The 14,225-nt window shown below is 54.7% G+C and overlaps 3 protein-coding genes across 8 annotated transcripts in view; 2 read left to right on the top strand and 1 right to left on the bottom strand.

The window, feature by feature from the left end:
* Nucleotides 1-121: 121 nt before the first annotated feature.
* Nucleotides 122-1,901, bottom strand: HSCB (HscB mitochondrial iron-sulfur cluster cochaperone; the record flags this gene model as incomplete). Its single annotated transcript, XM_081966514.1, has 6 exons — nucleotides 122-781; nucleotides 984-1,031; nucleotides 1,136-1,280; nucleotides 1,377-1,466; nucleotides 1,545-1,641; nucleotides 1,723-1,901. 6 exons carry the CDS (start codon nucleotides 1,899-1,901, stop codon nucleotides 690-692), a joined length of 651 nt encoding a protein of 216 aa, XP_081822640.1. The 3' UTR covers nucleotides 122-689.
* A 102-nt stretch (nucleotides 1,902-2,003) lies between these two features.
* Nucleotides 2,004-8,188, top strand: CHEK2 (checkpoint kinase 2; the record flags this gene model as incomplete). Of its 4 annotated transcripts, none has more annotated exons than XM_081966506.1 (14): nucleotides 2,004-2,226; nucleotides 2,346-2,470; nucleotides 2,565-2,712; nucleotides 3,465-3,555; nucleotides 3,855-3,963; nucleotides 4,471-4,524; nucleotides 4,610-4,671; nucleotides 5,111-5,210; nucleotides 5,512-5,640; nucleotides 5,791-5,954; nucleotides 6,335-6,450; nucleotides 6,868-6,953; nucleotides 7,432-7,512; nucleotides 8,022-8,188. In XM_081966506.1, the coding sequence occupies 14 exons, from the start codon at nucleotides 2,004-2,006 to the stop codon at nucleotides 8,118-8,120; spliced, it is 1,587 nt and encodes a 528-aa protein (XP_081822632.1). In that variant the 3' UTR covers nucleotides 8,121-8,188. The 4 variants fall into 4 exon arrangements, with proteins under 4 accessions (XP_081822632.1, XP_081822631.1, XP_081822634.1 ...); XM_081966505.1 differs by having other exon boundaries at nucleotides 4,468-4,524; XM_081966508.1 differs by having other exon boundaries at nucleotides 5,554-5,640; nucleotides 8,022-8,187.
* A 200-nt stretch (nucleotides 8,189-8,388) lies between these two features.
* TTC28 (tetratricopeptide repeat domain 28) overlaps nucleotides 8,389-14,225 on the top strand; it is a 30,546-nt gene continuing 24,709 nt past the window's right edge. The window contains exons 1-2 of one of the 3 annotated variants that reach the window (XM_081966406.1): nucleotides 8,389-8,561; nucleotides 10,463-10,741. In XM_081966406.1, the coding sequence (XP_081822532.1) occupies nucleotides 8,463-8,561; nucleotides 10,463-10,741 (378 nt within the window). In that variant the 5' untranslated portion in view covers nucleotides 8,389-8,462. The remainder of the gene's footprint in view (nucleotides 8,562-10,462; nucleotides 10,742-14,225) is intronic. The other 2 variants (XM_081966405.1, XM_081966407.1) reach the window with 2 other exon arrangements.

The raw sequence follows: 14,225 nt of genomic DNA, 5'->3' as shown, positions 1-14,225 counted from the left end.
ATAATATGTTATTTATAATATGGGAAGCTCTTGGATAGTTCTCTGGGCATAATTAAATCTCACTGCATTTTAATTAGGAAATTGTGAAGGAAATAGAGACTTATAAAATATGTACAATGTGGAAAAATTAACAGTTGTGAGACCCCAAAAGGAGGGGACCCCACATCTTGCTTGAGCGAAGCCTGTCTTCAGCCCCAGTGTGGCTTCAGGGCTCGGTCGCTCAAATGGCATTCAGGGGACATATGGCCACTTGAGAAACTTTCCTGAACAGTTTTAGCCCTTTTATTCCCTGCAACCCCTGTGAATCCACCCCAGCACGTCCTAGACTCCCGGCTATAGGGAATAAGGGTGGGGCAAACAGCCTCTGCTTCCCTGCCCTAATGCCTACCATCCTGCAGGGCACTAAAAAGTCTCTCCAAGCACAGTCGGCCCACTTCTGCCCAGAGAGATGCAAGAAGCAGCCACCATCTTGGCCAAGTGCCTTTCATACACACAAACGGGAATGGATCCCCAGAGCGCCTTTATTTTGTTCCTTGGGCTCCCTCACAGGCAGCTTCTCTTCCTGGCCCACAAGCAGAGCACAACGTTGCTACCTGCCCCACCCCCCACCCCTTCCCTCAGTCTCAGAATGGCTCCTTCCTGAGGGGACAAGCGGAAGCGCCTCACAGGTTGCCTTAAAGGGCGTGGGGTCAAGAAGGGCCTTTCTTTTCCTTCACCTTCTCCTCTAGGTTCGCAAAGTATTTCATTTTGCCCAGGAGCCTTTTGGCCTTGGGAAGGTCATCTGCAATTATAAGACCAGAAGAAGCCTTGAAAAATTAACACGGATTCCAAAATCCCCAGGGTCCCTGCGCTACCTGGGAGGGAAGGGGGAAGACTCTGGAAAGGAAGCCAGGGGAAATGGCTGTGGATACGGAACCTGCATGGCTGTGTGGCATTGAGCTGGAGTCAGGCCACCCAGCGCTCCAGCCCAGCTAGCCGCCTACCTCGCTCGAAGGCCCCGCTCAGCTCCTGCACCAGAGCCTCTTGCTTGGCTGGAAGAGAGAAGAGGAGGGAAGCCGCGCATTCGGCACCCTCGCAGGGCAGCTCAGGGGAGGCTCCCCTCCCGCCGCCCGAGGCCGCAGAGGCTCCCACCGACCTGCCAGAAGGCGCTCCAGCCCGGCCAGACTCGCTTCGGAGTCCGCGGCCGCCAGCTGCTCGTTCAGCTCCAAGACTTCGGCGAGGAACCCGGGCTCGGCCTCCGCATCGCTGCCCGCCGCCAACTCGACTCCGCGCAGCTCCAGCTAGGAGGGAGGGAGGGAGGGAGGGAGGGAGCAGAGGGAGGGTTCGGGGGGGGGCGCCGTCCCCGACCCCGCCGTCCCCCGATCCCGCCGCCTTACCAGGTAGAGGCCGCGACTGAGCGGGCTGCGGAGGGTGCTGTACGCCAGGTTGATGAGGGCGGCATGCTGCTCCGAGAAGCCGCGCTCGGCCTGCAAGGAGGTCACTGAGGGGGTCACGGCGCCAAGGCCCCCGCGGCCCCCCCGCCCTCCCCTCCGGCCGGCTCCCACCTGCGCTCGGCGGCTGAAGCGGTCCGGGTGCAGCGAGCGCTGCAGGGCCAGGAAGCGCTGCCGGAGCCGGTCCAGGTCCAGGGAGAAGCCGCGCGGGCTGCGGGGAGGAGGGAGAGTCAACCGGCGGCGCCTCCTCCTCGCCCTCCCTCCACGCGCCCTCCCCCCACGCGCCCCTCACCAGCCCAGCACCCCGAAGAGGTCCGCGCGGGGCTCCGGCGGCTGCAAAGCGCGGCACGAGGGGCAGAAGGCGGGCCCTGCCGAACCCAGCGGGGCCCCGCAGCTCCAGCAACAGCCGCGCCCAGCCGCTTGGGAGCGGGCCCGCGGCGGGACCCTCGCGCGCAACGCCCGCCGCCACATCCGTTCTGGCAGGCGGGCGCCCCGCCCCCTGTCGCGCAGGCGCAGTGCCTGCCGGGGCGGGAGGAGGAGGAGGCGCGGGAAGGGTGCCGGCGCTGCGACCCCATGTCCTGCCGGGAGTCTCCGCCGCGGGCGGGCGGGACGCAGCCGAGCCAGCCGGCGTCGGCCTCCTCGAACAGCGGCTCCTCTTCGGGCACGCTCAGCTCCCTGGAGACCCTCCCCGCGCACGACCTGCCCGCCATCCCCGAGGACCAGGAGGAGGAGGAGGAGGCGGCGCCCCGGCCCTGGGGACACCTCTTCGGGTTGGCCGGGGGCTTCCTGGACTGCGGTGCGTAGGCGGCCCGGGGGCTGCGGCGCGGCTGCGGCTGCGGAGTGCTTGGCTCGGGCTAGCCGCCTCGTGTGCCTCTCCTGCCCGGGCTGACCGGCGCCGCTCTTCTCCCCGCTCAGTCTGCCTGAAGAACGAGTACTGGTTTGGCCGCGATCCGGGCTGCGACTACAGCTTCTCCCGGCTGGATGTGCCCAGGGGCGAAACCTACCGGCAGTACAGCAAGAGGCACTTCCGCATCTTCCGAGTAAGCCCCCGAGGGGGGCGGAGGCTTTGGGGCTCTGGGTCCGCTGCAGCCCTCCGGCCGATGGGAGCTGACCGAAGTTTGCTCTCCTGCTAAGGAACCGGGACCTCGGGGCTGCTTCGTGACTTATTTGGAAGACCAAAGCGCCAACGGGACCTTTGTCAATGACCGTGTGGTGGGCAAGGGCAAGAAGATTCCTCTGGCCCATGTGGCCAAAATTGCCCTTTCTCTGCCTCACAACAAAGGTAGGCAGAGCTCGCTTGGCATGCCCAAAAGCAGGAGGCACGGAATACCTACTTTTGCACCCCTTTCAACATTTGTTCTGTGGGGCAGTAGAGCCAGAGCAAAGTCAGAAGCAGTCTTTCACTCGCCTGGCACGCCTCACATGCCCAGGGCTGGACACCCACCCCACTCTGCCCCAAAGCGATACGGCCTAAACATAAATGCATGCCACGGGCACCCCAGGCTAGAACCCTGCAGAGAGTGTGCCAAACGCTACCCTACCCTCCGAAGTGAATGAGGCAGGGCCTTTGCAAGACCACCCGTTTCCTCTTCAGGGGATGCAGTCTAAGTGTCTGGGGTTGGATCCCTAGGCAGCAGGGTGTTAAAATCATGCTCTGCTCCTCCCACCCCCACAAACTACCCCCTGCCAACTACACTTCCAAATGCCTGTCTAGGAGAGCAGGAGGAAGTTCTGACAAGATACTCAAGGCTTCGGATAGTATTTGTGATCCCCCACTAGATTTAAGGAATAGGGGCGAGGGCATGAAGTACACCTATGGTTAGATATTTGGGGGCAAAAGCTCCTACCAGTTGGTCACCATTTGTCTTCAATATTTCTGCATTTGACAGTTTGGATGGGCCCTGAAGGTAGCCTTGCCCTTTAGCGGTTGTCCACGTTCAGCCACATTTGCGGCGTGGCATGGCAGCGGTTGGGTTGTTGTGCAAAGGGGCATCGTGCCATTTGTAACAGGAGTGGCCTCTGCTGCCTTCCCAGTGTTTGTGTTCTCTGACCTGGAGGCTGGACATCAGGTGGAATACCCCAAGGACATGCAGAAGAAATATATTGTCTCAAAGACGCTGGGCAGGTGGGTCGTAAAGATCCCCTTCTTGGGGGGAGGGGCAGGTTGGTTTCAGCATGGATCTCCCTCAGCTGCATCGGCTTCAGCTGCTCTCACTCTGTCTGGGCCAAATATCTCCTACCAGAGAGCTAAGCTAAAGCTGCCCATAGCTGTCCTCTCGGTAGCTGCCCCCTGGTCTCTGTGGGTCTGCCCCTGAGTCTCCCCTGGGTTCACGGGGGTGGGGGTGGGGGGGAGAGTAAGAACAAGGCTGCTTAGGCATCTAGGTCTCCCTCACAGCAACTTTTCCTTCCTTCTGTTTCTGCTAGTGGGGCCTGTGGAGAGGTGAAGTTGGCCTTTGAAAGGGAGACCCATAGGAAAGTTGCCATAAAAATCATAAGGAAATCAAAGTTTATGACTGACGTTTTGCCAGAAATGGTAAGTCTTTCCATTTTGTTTGTACTCTGGAGTATTGCTTCCCTGATTTTAACATATTGGCTGCTTCCTGACTGTTGATGCAACATGTTTGTGCATTATCTGGCTGGGTGTTTGTGGAATTTGCATGGCTTTACTCTTTACGTGTGTTTCACTAGAGGCTAATGCAGGAAGAAAATGTTGATTGGTCTATTCTCTCACTCAAACCCCTAACCCTAACCCTTGCCCTCCACCTTGAGCACTTCCCCTAAACCGGGCATGGGCGTGGTCAGCACGTGACATATCCTGGCCGTGGGTTAGGGTACCCTGAGGAAACCCCTTTGTAAGACCAAGGGACTTGAAATTTCATCCGTGCATAATTTTTCAACAAAGCTCTTAAACTGCCCCACCGCCAACCCCCCAGCCACTCAATGGATGGGTACAGCAATTTGAGAATTGCTTCTATTTAAAGAGATGAGTTCAAGCTACAGGGACGACTTTACATTTTGATGCTCTATTGTTTAACAGCAGGACAAGCCCTTTAACATTGAGACAGAAGTGGGAATCTTGAAGAGGATCAACCACGTGAGTGTCATTTCGAAGCAAATTGCTGTTTTAAACACTTCTTGCAAGAGTCACTTCTGAATATTGTCTTTCTTTTTCTCTGCAGCCCTGCCTAATCAAGATAATAGATTTCTTTGAAGGAAAAGACTTTTACATTGTGTTGGAATTGTAAGTTGTAGTTCTGGGTTTCTGTCTGTGACTCATTGCAATTCAAATGAGAATCTGGGATTCCCAGAAACCAGCATTGTTTAGAAGATGAGCTGGTAATAGTATCTCAAGGCCCAATTAACTGTAGGAAGTAGAGCCCACCCCCTTCTTTGTCCAAGTGCTGCTTGAAGGCATATCTTGGCACCTGATTTTGGAGGTCCAGGTGAGGTGTCTGATGAATGATCCCTTGATCGCAAATGCTTGTGTCTCAAACAACTCTGAGGTCCAGCAAGCCAGGAAATTGGTCAGGTCAGCTGGGGTCACCTGCATAGAACCCCACTTCTGATTTCAACCCGAAGATCTTACCTTTCCTGGTTAGCTCTGGGTCTCTGTGCATTACCTTGACATGGTCTTCCCAGGAAGAAAACAAAGCCCTTCACCTTCCCTCTAATCTTTTCAGGATGGAAGGCGGGGAACTGTTTGACAAGGTTCAGCGACCAGCTCGGCTGAGTGAAAGAACTTGCAAACTTTATTTTTACCAGATGTTGTTGGCTGTGCAGGTAATTGTTACAACACAAACTGGGAGTTTGGCTGGTGGCTCAGCTGTAATATTTTCTATGGCATCTTTGCTGGGTTTGCTGTTAGAGGTGGGTTTATGCTTTGCATTGCATCAAGAAGGAATGGGGGGTGAACTCCTAGGGAGCTGTCAAAGAAGCATTTTATGGCTTTAAGCTCAAACAGAAGTTAAGCTGGGAATAGCAGTGAATAGTAATCAGCAGACCACCAAAGCTTATACCTTAAAAATAAACAATGTCAGTTTGAAAAGGGGCTACCAAACTCCTGTCTTTCATCTTTTTAAAGTCTATTTATTCCACGATTCTTCCCTTTTGGTATTCTGCAAAGTATCTTCACAAACATGGCATAATTCATCGGGATTTGAAATTGGAGAATGTGCTTTTATCATCGAGGGAAGAGAACTGCCTTGTCAAGGTAAGTAAGGAACTGCCTTCCACTGTGTGCAGATTCCTTTTATATCAAGTAAGAGGGCAAAGTAAGATGTACATTTCTGATGAGACTGAACAGGCACAGAGAAAAGTCAAATTTCAAGCTTTGAACTGTTCTCAACTTTCTTTGTACAAGATTACAGATTTTGGGCAATCCAAGATCATTGGAGAAACTTCTCTTATGCAAACATTATGTGGCACTCCTGACTATCTTGCTCCAGAGATTCTGCATTTCGCTGGAACAGCTGGATACGGACGGTCTGTGGACTGCTGGAGTCTTGGAGTGATTCTCTTTATGTGGTAAAGAAGTTTAGTATGGCTAGTAAAATACTCACATCCCATCTTTCACAAGAACTACTAATGCTATAATTTGGTGTAAACTCATTGAGATTGGAATAATGTCTGGATGAGCTTTCCCCCCACCCCCTCCCCCCGGGATCACAGAGTATGGCAGCCCCAGATCAAAGTACAGATCTCTTTGGCATTGCAACTTACTCTTTCATGGCCAAAGGGTGGCCTTTATTTTAGGATTTACACTACAGTTGTCATATTTCATGTGACAACAGAGGTGCAAAACCTGGCCAAAGGCAGTTTTGAGAACTACTAGAAGTTGGGCATGAGCTTCAGTTGTCCCCGTTATAAAAGGAGTAAAGCAGGTCATTTCTATTCTTTTTGCTCAGCCTTTCTGGCTACCCACCTTTCTCCAAGAAAAGTGCCCAGCTGTCTCTGACAGAGCAGATCACCAGCGGCAACTACTGTTACGTTGAAGAAGTATGGAAGGATGTATCCAGAGATGGTATGTGCTCTCCAAGGAACTGGGAATATACAGAGACAGGGTTTATGTGGGGAGAGAGGGAGTTGACTGCTTTTGGGGCACCAGTCAGCATGCCTTTATCTTCACTTTTGAACTTGCCCAAACTTAAACAAGTCCCAAAGCCCAACCACATGGCCTGGGAGCACAGCCAAGCATTCAAAGACTGTCATCAGGGTCGGAGCTGCTGTTCCAGAGGGCAAGACAGGCTTCCTGGGTCCTGATAGATGGCATTGTTTGGCCAAGGGGATTAAGTTCTCAGTTGCTGCCTCAGTTCCAGCAGGGGAGAGGAGGGTGATGCAGGGATGCCACAGGGCCAGGAAAGCCTTCATCAGCAGCATTTATGCACCATAGGATGGTGGAGCTTCCCTAACTTAATGGCCTGTTGTTTCCTGGTTGTAGCTTTTGACCTGGTTCAGAAGATGCTAGTTGTGGACCCCACCAGGCGCTTGAAAATAGAAGAGGCATTGGAGCACCCCTGGCTGCAAGTAGGGGCCACGCTGGCTTGCCCGTCTGCTGAGGGATTTTCTTCTAGGGGAGACTGGAGGGCCGAGGAGGAGTGGGGTGGTTCTACGGGAAGAGGAATGAGGCAGGGGGTGGGCCTGAGCTCTCTCAAATTCTGGCCCAAAGGTGAAGAGAGGTGGCAGTGAGCCAAATCCAATAAGGCAAGGAAGAGTCAGCCTTTCCTTCTGTGGCCATTCCTCTTCTTTGCTGTGCTCCGTAGAACGCCGCTTAATCGGAAAGGGACTCCTGCTGTTGCTCAGCAAGTGCGCATTCAAAGAACAAGACGATGAAGGAAAATGCTGCTTAGGGCTGGGGTCTTCTTTTCCAGTGCTTGGGCTGATGCCCCTTCCCCTGCAGGTTCTGTCCCCTTTGCCCAGCCCTTCGGCATTCTTCATTGACCAACGTGCATGTTGACTGTCCCGGGGCTTCCTTTAAATCTGTGTTCACATGTGTTCCTCATAGGATGAACATATGAGGCATACTTTTCAACAGTTACTTGCTCAAACACAGGACATGAGAGTTAAGCCTGAGCCTCTGACTTCGGTAGGTATTCCTGGGCTTTGCTTTTGTTCTTGAAGAAGGGACCAAGAAGTTCCTCCACTTTAAACCTGGCTTGCCAAATAACAGTAAGTCCATGTCTGGTGCCCATAGGGGCCATTGAGCGCAGGCTAAAACGTGCCGTTTCTAGTGCTGGGGAACGTGGGGCCCAATGCAGGATTGGTTCTGTCCCCCATGTTCTGTTTGAACATCTGAAGGCCTTTGGGGGGGCTCATCTTGGCCGGGATAGGGACTCCACGTCTCCTTTGGCTCAGTTTCCGTTCCCACAAGGAGCTATCACCACTTGCGGAGCTGAAGCAAATGAGGACGTGGCCTGGTGCCCAGTGAGGGCAAGGAGATCCGGATCCTTCCTGGGCAGCTGTTCTTGGGCACTCCTCCCTCATCTGGCCGGGGCTTGTGTTTTGGGACATGGGGTGTGCACCAGCCTCTGGCCAGCAGAGGAGGGGTGGGGGGTTGCTCTGCAAGAGGTGACCGTGGCTTCCACCCCTTTCCAGGCTCCCCCAGGAAGAAAAAGAGAAGACTACAATGAGGATGAAGAGGAGGAGGAGGCTGGACCTTCCAAGAGGCAGAAAGTGCAGCCGGGTCCTTCATGACTGCCTCAAGCCCCCTTTTTAAGCACTGTAATAAAACTTGAGACCCAGCTGCCCCTTGCTTGCTTTCCTGGGCTGCGCCACTCGGTCAAGGAGCGGCTGAGTCCTCCCGACCCCTGGCGTCGAGGGGGGCTGGCACCGCGGACCGCCCCTTCCCTGGCAGCCGAGCTCCCTTCAACTTGGGAAAACTACGCCAGGAGTTGGGAGGGAGGGAGCGGGCGGGCGGGCGGGTGGGGCGGGTCCTGCCTGGCTATCCGGCGCGGCGCAAGGCGGCTTCTCCTCCAAGAGGCGACCGGACCCGAAAATGGCGCGGAGGTCGGCCGGGGGCGGGGGGCGCTGAGGGCCATGCAGCGGCAGGAGGCGGCTCGCAGCGGCTGGAGGAGGCGAGGAGGAGGCGGTGGCGGAAGAGAAGCAGCCGGCGCGGGAGAGCCGCCACTCGCCCGGGTGAGCCGCGGGACCGGCCAGGGGCTGATCGGCCCAGAACGCGCGAGATCCGGCCCGCGGGCACCGGCGGCTCGGCTGCCGCTGAAGTCTGGCGGCGGCGCAGCCCCCCTTCTGGCGCGGTCAGGCAGCCCGGCGGCGCAGCCCCCCTTCTGGCGCGGTCAGGCAGCCCGGCGGCGGCCCCCGAAAAGCTGGAGCCGGAGGCCCGCGAGCGGGAAAGGCGCGGCGTCTGGCGGCTCTTTCCTCCGGCCGAGCGCGATCCGGCGGGGGCGTCCGCTCGTCGGCTTGGCTTGGCCGGTTGGTTTGCGCCGCTAGCCAGGTGCGATGCCTGCCCGGAGGAGGAAAGAGCTTGCCCGCCAAGGAGGCCCCCGGAGCGGGCGCGGAGAGCCGCTCCATGTACCCGCTTCAGCCGGACCCCGCATCGGCCTTCCTCGGTCGCTTGGAGCGAGGTCGTCGCTGGGTTCCGAGGGACGGCGGGCGGACCTCGGTCCCTTTACCCCCCCGTCCCCGCCCCCGATGCGCTGTGCCCTCTCCAGACCCGAGTTCTTGTTTGGCTCCACAAGCCGCCAGTCCTGGCGAAGCGAGGCTGTTTCGCCCTCTCGCTCGGTGGGGTTCTGGAAGGCCTGAAATGTCCTCTCTGGCTGCAGGAGTAGCGCCTGCCGAGCGGTGGCCGGAGACTGTTCTGAGCAGCCTCGGCGGCCTCTCTTGCGGAATCTGCCCCCTGCCCGACTTCAGGTCGCTTGGAGGGCCGCCTTGGCCCCTGGGGGGCTTGTTGCCATAGAAGCCCCGGTGCAACAGATATGATCTTCCTTTCCACTCATGTTTGGGGAGCCCCAATGCTGAATTGGTTGAGGAAACCCTGTTTTCTCCTAAGGTGTGATGGGAAAGTGGGAGCTTGCAGAGCTGAAGAGCTCAGTTAAATGGCCTTATTCAGTTTGGAGTGAAATCCTGTTGTCATTTCACAACTGGGGCAATGCTTTCCTAATAGTGTTTTATTGCTATACTAGACTGGAGAAGAGCCTGTTTTAAGCAGCTCTCTCTCCAAGGACAGGAAACAACCCCCCCCCCCCCTGTCTATGTAATCTGGAGGGATTAAAAATTCAACAAAGCCAAGGGGAAGGAAGGAATTTTTCTGGACTCCCTTCTCACCTGCATGTGACTAGCCTTCCTGGATCTTTCGTTGTGATTTATCTGAAGCAAACTATCTGGTTTGTGACCCAGTAGTCCTCCCTTGAAAGATTTGTTTTAACTTGAGGGAATTCTTCCAACTGCTACCAATTCCAGCTTTTCATTCATTATGCTGCGTTCTCCTCCTATGGGAACATACCTTCTCTTCATTCTTTTACTAGTTTGACTCAGGAAGTTGCTGCTCCCTCTTCCAGGATCCCTGTGCCCAAAGAGGGAGGAGGAGGAGGAGGCGAAAGCTATATTACAGCTTTCCCTTCATCCAAGGAAGGCCAGAGGGAAAGGCCCAAGGGACACTGCTTATGGGGTGAGAGGTGGATAGGCTACAGGCCTTGTAAGGTGGCTGAGAGATCCGTTCTCTTCCCACTGTGGAAGATCTTCCCACAGAGATAGAATAAGGGGGGGGAATCTGCGCTTTCAGGTCCCCGTGTCATAATATTAGAGCGTCAAGAAATAGGTTTCTTTATTTGTAACATGGCAGCAATTCCCTGAAGGACTGTGGTTTGAGGATCGGCAGCGTTTAACTCTGAGTATCTCATTTGGGGAGGTTAGCTCCAAGGGAAACCCAAAAGGGAGAGGGCCCACTAACATATGCCCCGGCCACAGGGCAAGCTTCTGCTCCAGGGCGGAGGCAGCAAGCTGACCACCGTGCCCCCCATGGCTTCTGTGTGCTTACCGATAGCACGGTCTCTAAGTGAATGCCACTTTCCCCTTGTCAGATGACTCTGTTTGGGTCAGAAAGCCTTGAGGATGAGGGGTCCAGCGGGCCCACCCTGAGTAAGGCTGAGTTTGTGGAGAAGGTACGACAGAGCAACCGGGCTTGCCACGCAGGTGACTACCATAGAGCCATCCTTCTCTATGGTGAAGCCTTGGGGGTCGATCCCCAGAACTGCATACTCTACAGCAACCGCTCTGCAGCATATATGAAGATCCAGCAGTACGAGAGAGCTCTGGACGATGCCATCAAGGCCCAGCTTCTGAACCCCAAGTGGCCAAAGGTAGGGATGTCTACGCTTAAGCATGTCTAGGGAGGGGGGGGTGAGGAATGGAGGGTGGGAGCCCCACAACTCCGGCTCAAGGGATAGGAGCATCCTACCAAGCTCAGGGACCTGAGGGTGGGGCATGGCAGACCCTGCTGGCTCCACATGGAGAGCCATCTGCGCCCCCAGCCTCCCTGCCTGACTTGACTTCCTTACGGCGAGGTGGACACCCTCGGGTTCCTGAACCAACAGTGATCCAGCTTCTGTCCCATCGTCTGGGCACCAAAATGGCCTTTAGGTTGATCTCTCAAAGAACTCGATGAAATTCCTGGAAACAGATGCTGCCCCTCCATTCAAACTCTCCCGTCAGAACTGCCTTGAAGAACTCCCACAGAGTGGCTGTAGTTCACCCCAGAGTGTGTGTGTGTTTGTGTATTTAAGTCCGGGTGTTGCTGGGCAGGGGCCTTCGGAAAAACATGCTTCCCTGTGACAAGGCAAGGCTTCCCAGCAGGAGGTATGTGGTGCTCGCAAGCCCTGCACATAGAGCTGGAAGCAAAGCTAGAATCCTGCTTCCCCATTGTGCATGTTTCCCCTTAATTGCAGCCTTGATAACTCCGCCCTTCAGGAGCAGAGCAGAGAATAGCAGACTCTCTAATCCATTGTGGCTTGAAACAGAGTCCCTTTGCCTTCCTGGGCACCCTTTCGTGGCTTGCGTGGCTTGGTTATTTTGTTGATTTGCACATGTACGGTGCCCAGTTCGGTGCACCTCCCTCCTGCAAAGTGGAAGAGCAGCCAGCTGAGGAAAGGGGAGGAATGCTTGTAAATTGCTCAGAGAGAGAGACAGACAGAGAGAGAGAGAGAGGGACAGAGACGGCTGTGGTGGTGGGAGGGGTGGGTGGATCATGCGTACTTTGTCAGGCAGCCCTGGGAAGTCTCTGGGATGTGAATCCTGTTCTCTGCAGACAGCCATTTTCTGCAACTCTCTGGCTCTTGAGATAGCCAGAAACAAAATGGAAAGGGATCTTCAACTAGGACATAAGTAGGGTGTTTTCTCTGCAGAATTCGGGGGGGGGGGGGGCTTGCTTTTACCATTATGATGTCTTGTATTTTACCACTGCTCGGTCCATTGGGGAGGCAATAAGCTGCATAGGAACTCTCTAGTTCAGTAGAGTCCAGAGGTTTGTAGTAACAGTGTGCCAGCCGTGATGCATGGAGAGAGCAGAGAAAGTGTTGGGCTTTGTTCACCAATGGACTCCATTGTCATTTTCTCTTCTTCCACCTGAGTGTGCAGGGGAGACCTTTTCAGCTGCTACAGATCTTCGTCCCTTGTCCAACCTTTGGAGCCTTTTTTTGTTGCTGATGGGCTACAGGGGAGGAAGTACCTTGCTGGGACAATGCCAGCCAAAGAGTGATTCCCTTCGGTTGGCATCTGAGCATTGCCCTTTTGCCTGGACTGAAGGGGGCAGGAGGCTGGCAAGTTCCTTCTGTGGTTTGGCTTCCTGGGATCTCAGATTGGGGGGGGGGGCAGTTTTCCCACCAAGGCTGATTTGTGGCCAAGCTTCCTTTTCCATGGAAGGCAGGTTTCTTCTCCTGCCTCAGCCAGAGGAAGTGGACAAGACTGCTGGGATAAATGTCTTCCAGGGCGACCTGAGTCTCCGGGGTGGCCAGTGCTTGGAGGAGCAATCCTTCTGGTGAGGGGCCTCCAATTTTCTCCAGAATGCTGAATGCTTCTAACTATGAAATCTCAAAAAAAAATATCTGAATGGTGGTAACCACTATTGCCTAAACAGAAAATGAATGGGTTTGGAGGCCCCCTGTTTAGACTATGCTGTTTCTGGATGCTTGCTGTGGCCTGCAGATTTTTCTTTGGCCAGGATCCAGGTTGTATAAATAGTGGGCTGCATTAAAATTTTACGTTTTGAGAAAATCATCAGCACTGGTAGTCACAGAATCCTCAGTGATAGCTGTCCAGTCGCTGAGATGATGGATTCTTTGGCTCTTGTTGCTTGCAGTTGAAAGTCTCTGTTGGATCTCAGAATGATGCCAAACGCTGTGCCAGGAGAGCTTCCCTCCTCAGGGAGGCAACTCCATGCCTGGGGATACCACCCTATAAAAGCCACCCACCATCCAACCAGAAGGAGACAAAGCTCCGTCCCGCTTGGTGGCTTTCTATCCTTTCCATTTGGAGTCCAAAACAATCAGGATTTGCATCCTGAAATATCCCCTTGGGCGGAAAATGGTTTTGGCCCTGGAGAAGGGGAGGGATTGTGGCTGCTGCATGTGAGCCAAAGCATTTCGGCCGTTCCTTGGCAAAAGGCTGTCAGAACCCCTGCCGAAAATTTACCCCAAGCGCCTTGCTTCTTTCTCTGCTTTTTTTTTGTAAGGCCCAGGGGAATACCGCCTGCCCCTTTGCCTGCCCCCTCCTGGGAGGTTCAGCAGGCACTTTGAGAAGGGGGGTGCTTTGCCCCAGGGAGGGCCTGGCCGCCCAGCTCAACCACGTTCTCCCAAAAAACATCCTGCTTCCTCCAGGAGGGGGGGAGGGGAGCCCCCTGCGCTTGCTTTGCCAGCTGTGCACCTCTGGCTTTGTCCTGTTCTGCTGAGGCAAGGGTCCTTGGTGAGCCGGGCCAGGTGGAGCTTCTCTTTCTGAAGTGCCAAAGAAACATTTTTTGGCAGAGAAATAGAACTGGAATAATGTTTTCATGGCTTGCACATGGGTGCCGAAGAAAGAAGCGGTGGCTTCTTGGGTCAGATACGTACTGACTGTGTGGACAGAAATAGGAAAGGGGAAGGGTGGGCCTGGAGGCAGGAGGGGGCCTTTTTCTCCCTGTCCCCCTGGTGGTGGGACTGCATCTAGGCAGAAAGAATTAATGCCCTTTGGATCTGTTTTGTAACCTTGCCATAAGAAGGGTCGACACCCTTGTGGATGCAGTCAGGGGTGCCTGATGCTCTGTTCCATCAGGTTCCTTACCTCCTCCTGTCTCCCCATTGCATAAAACCATGGCTTTCTGTCTTGGAAAGTGAGCCCTTCCTGCACAATCTCCATGATCTGATGCAGCTTCTTGCTAAGACTGGGAGTCTATCTGGCAGACCTGTGGCAGCTGTGCATGTTGAAAAGCCAGAGAAATAACAGCATGTAGGCCAAGGGAAGATGGGGCAGTTCTCATTCTGCCCCTCCCAGCCCCAGGACTTTAGGATGGTCTTTGGAAAATAACATTTGAGCTTTTGTGTGGGTTTTTAGGTTCCTTGGTGCCTCTGGGTCTGCACTAGAAAGAAAGAGGCGCCGTTGGTGCTTTGGGGTTCAGATCCTGCCAGAAATCTCTGAAGAGCAGATAGTTTGTGGAAAAGCCCCCAAGAGCTGAATGCACTTGCTGAAATGGAGCCGGTCAGGTTGACTCCAGCCATAGAACAGTAATTCCCCCTCGTGCTGAGCCACTGAAGCTGGACTGGCCAAGCTATCATAACTCATGCCTTCTGTCCTGAATGGATGGGTTGGCTGGGGCTG

This window comes from Natrix helvetica, assembly GCF_964273705.1.
Source record: "Natrix helvetica genome assembly, chromosome: 14".
NCBI lineage: Eukaryota > Metazoa > Chordata > Lepidosauria > Squamata > Natricidae > Natrix > Natrix helvetica.
Note: the sequence above shows the minus strand (reverse complement) of the source record. Positions and strands in the feature narration are given on the sequence as shown.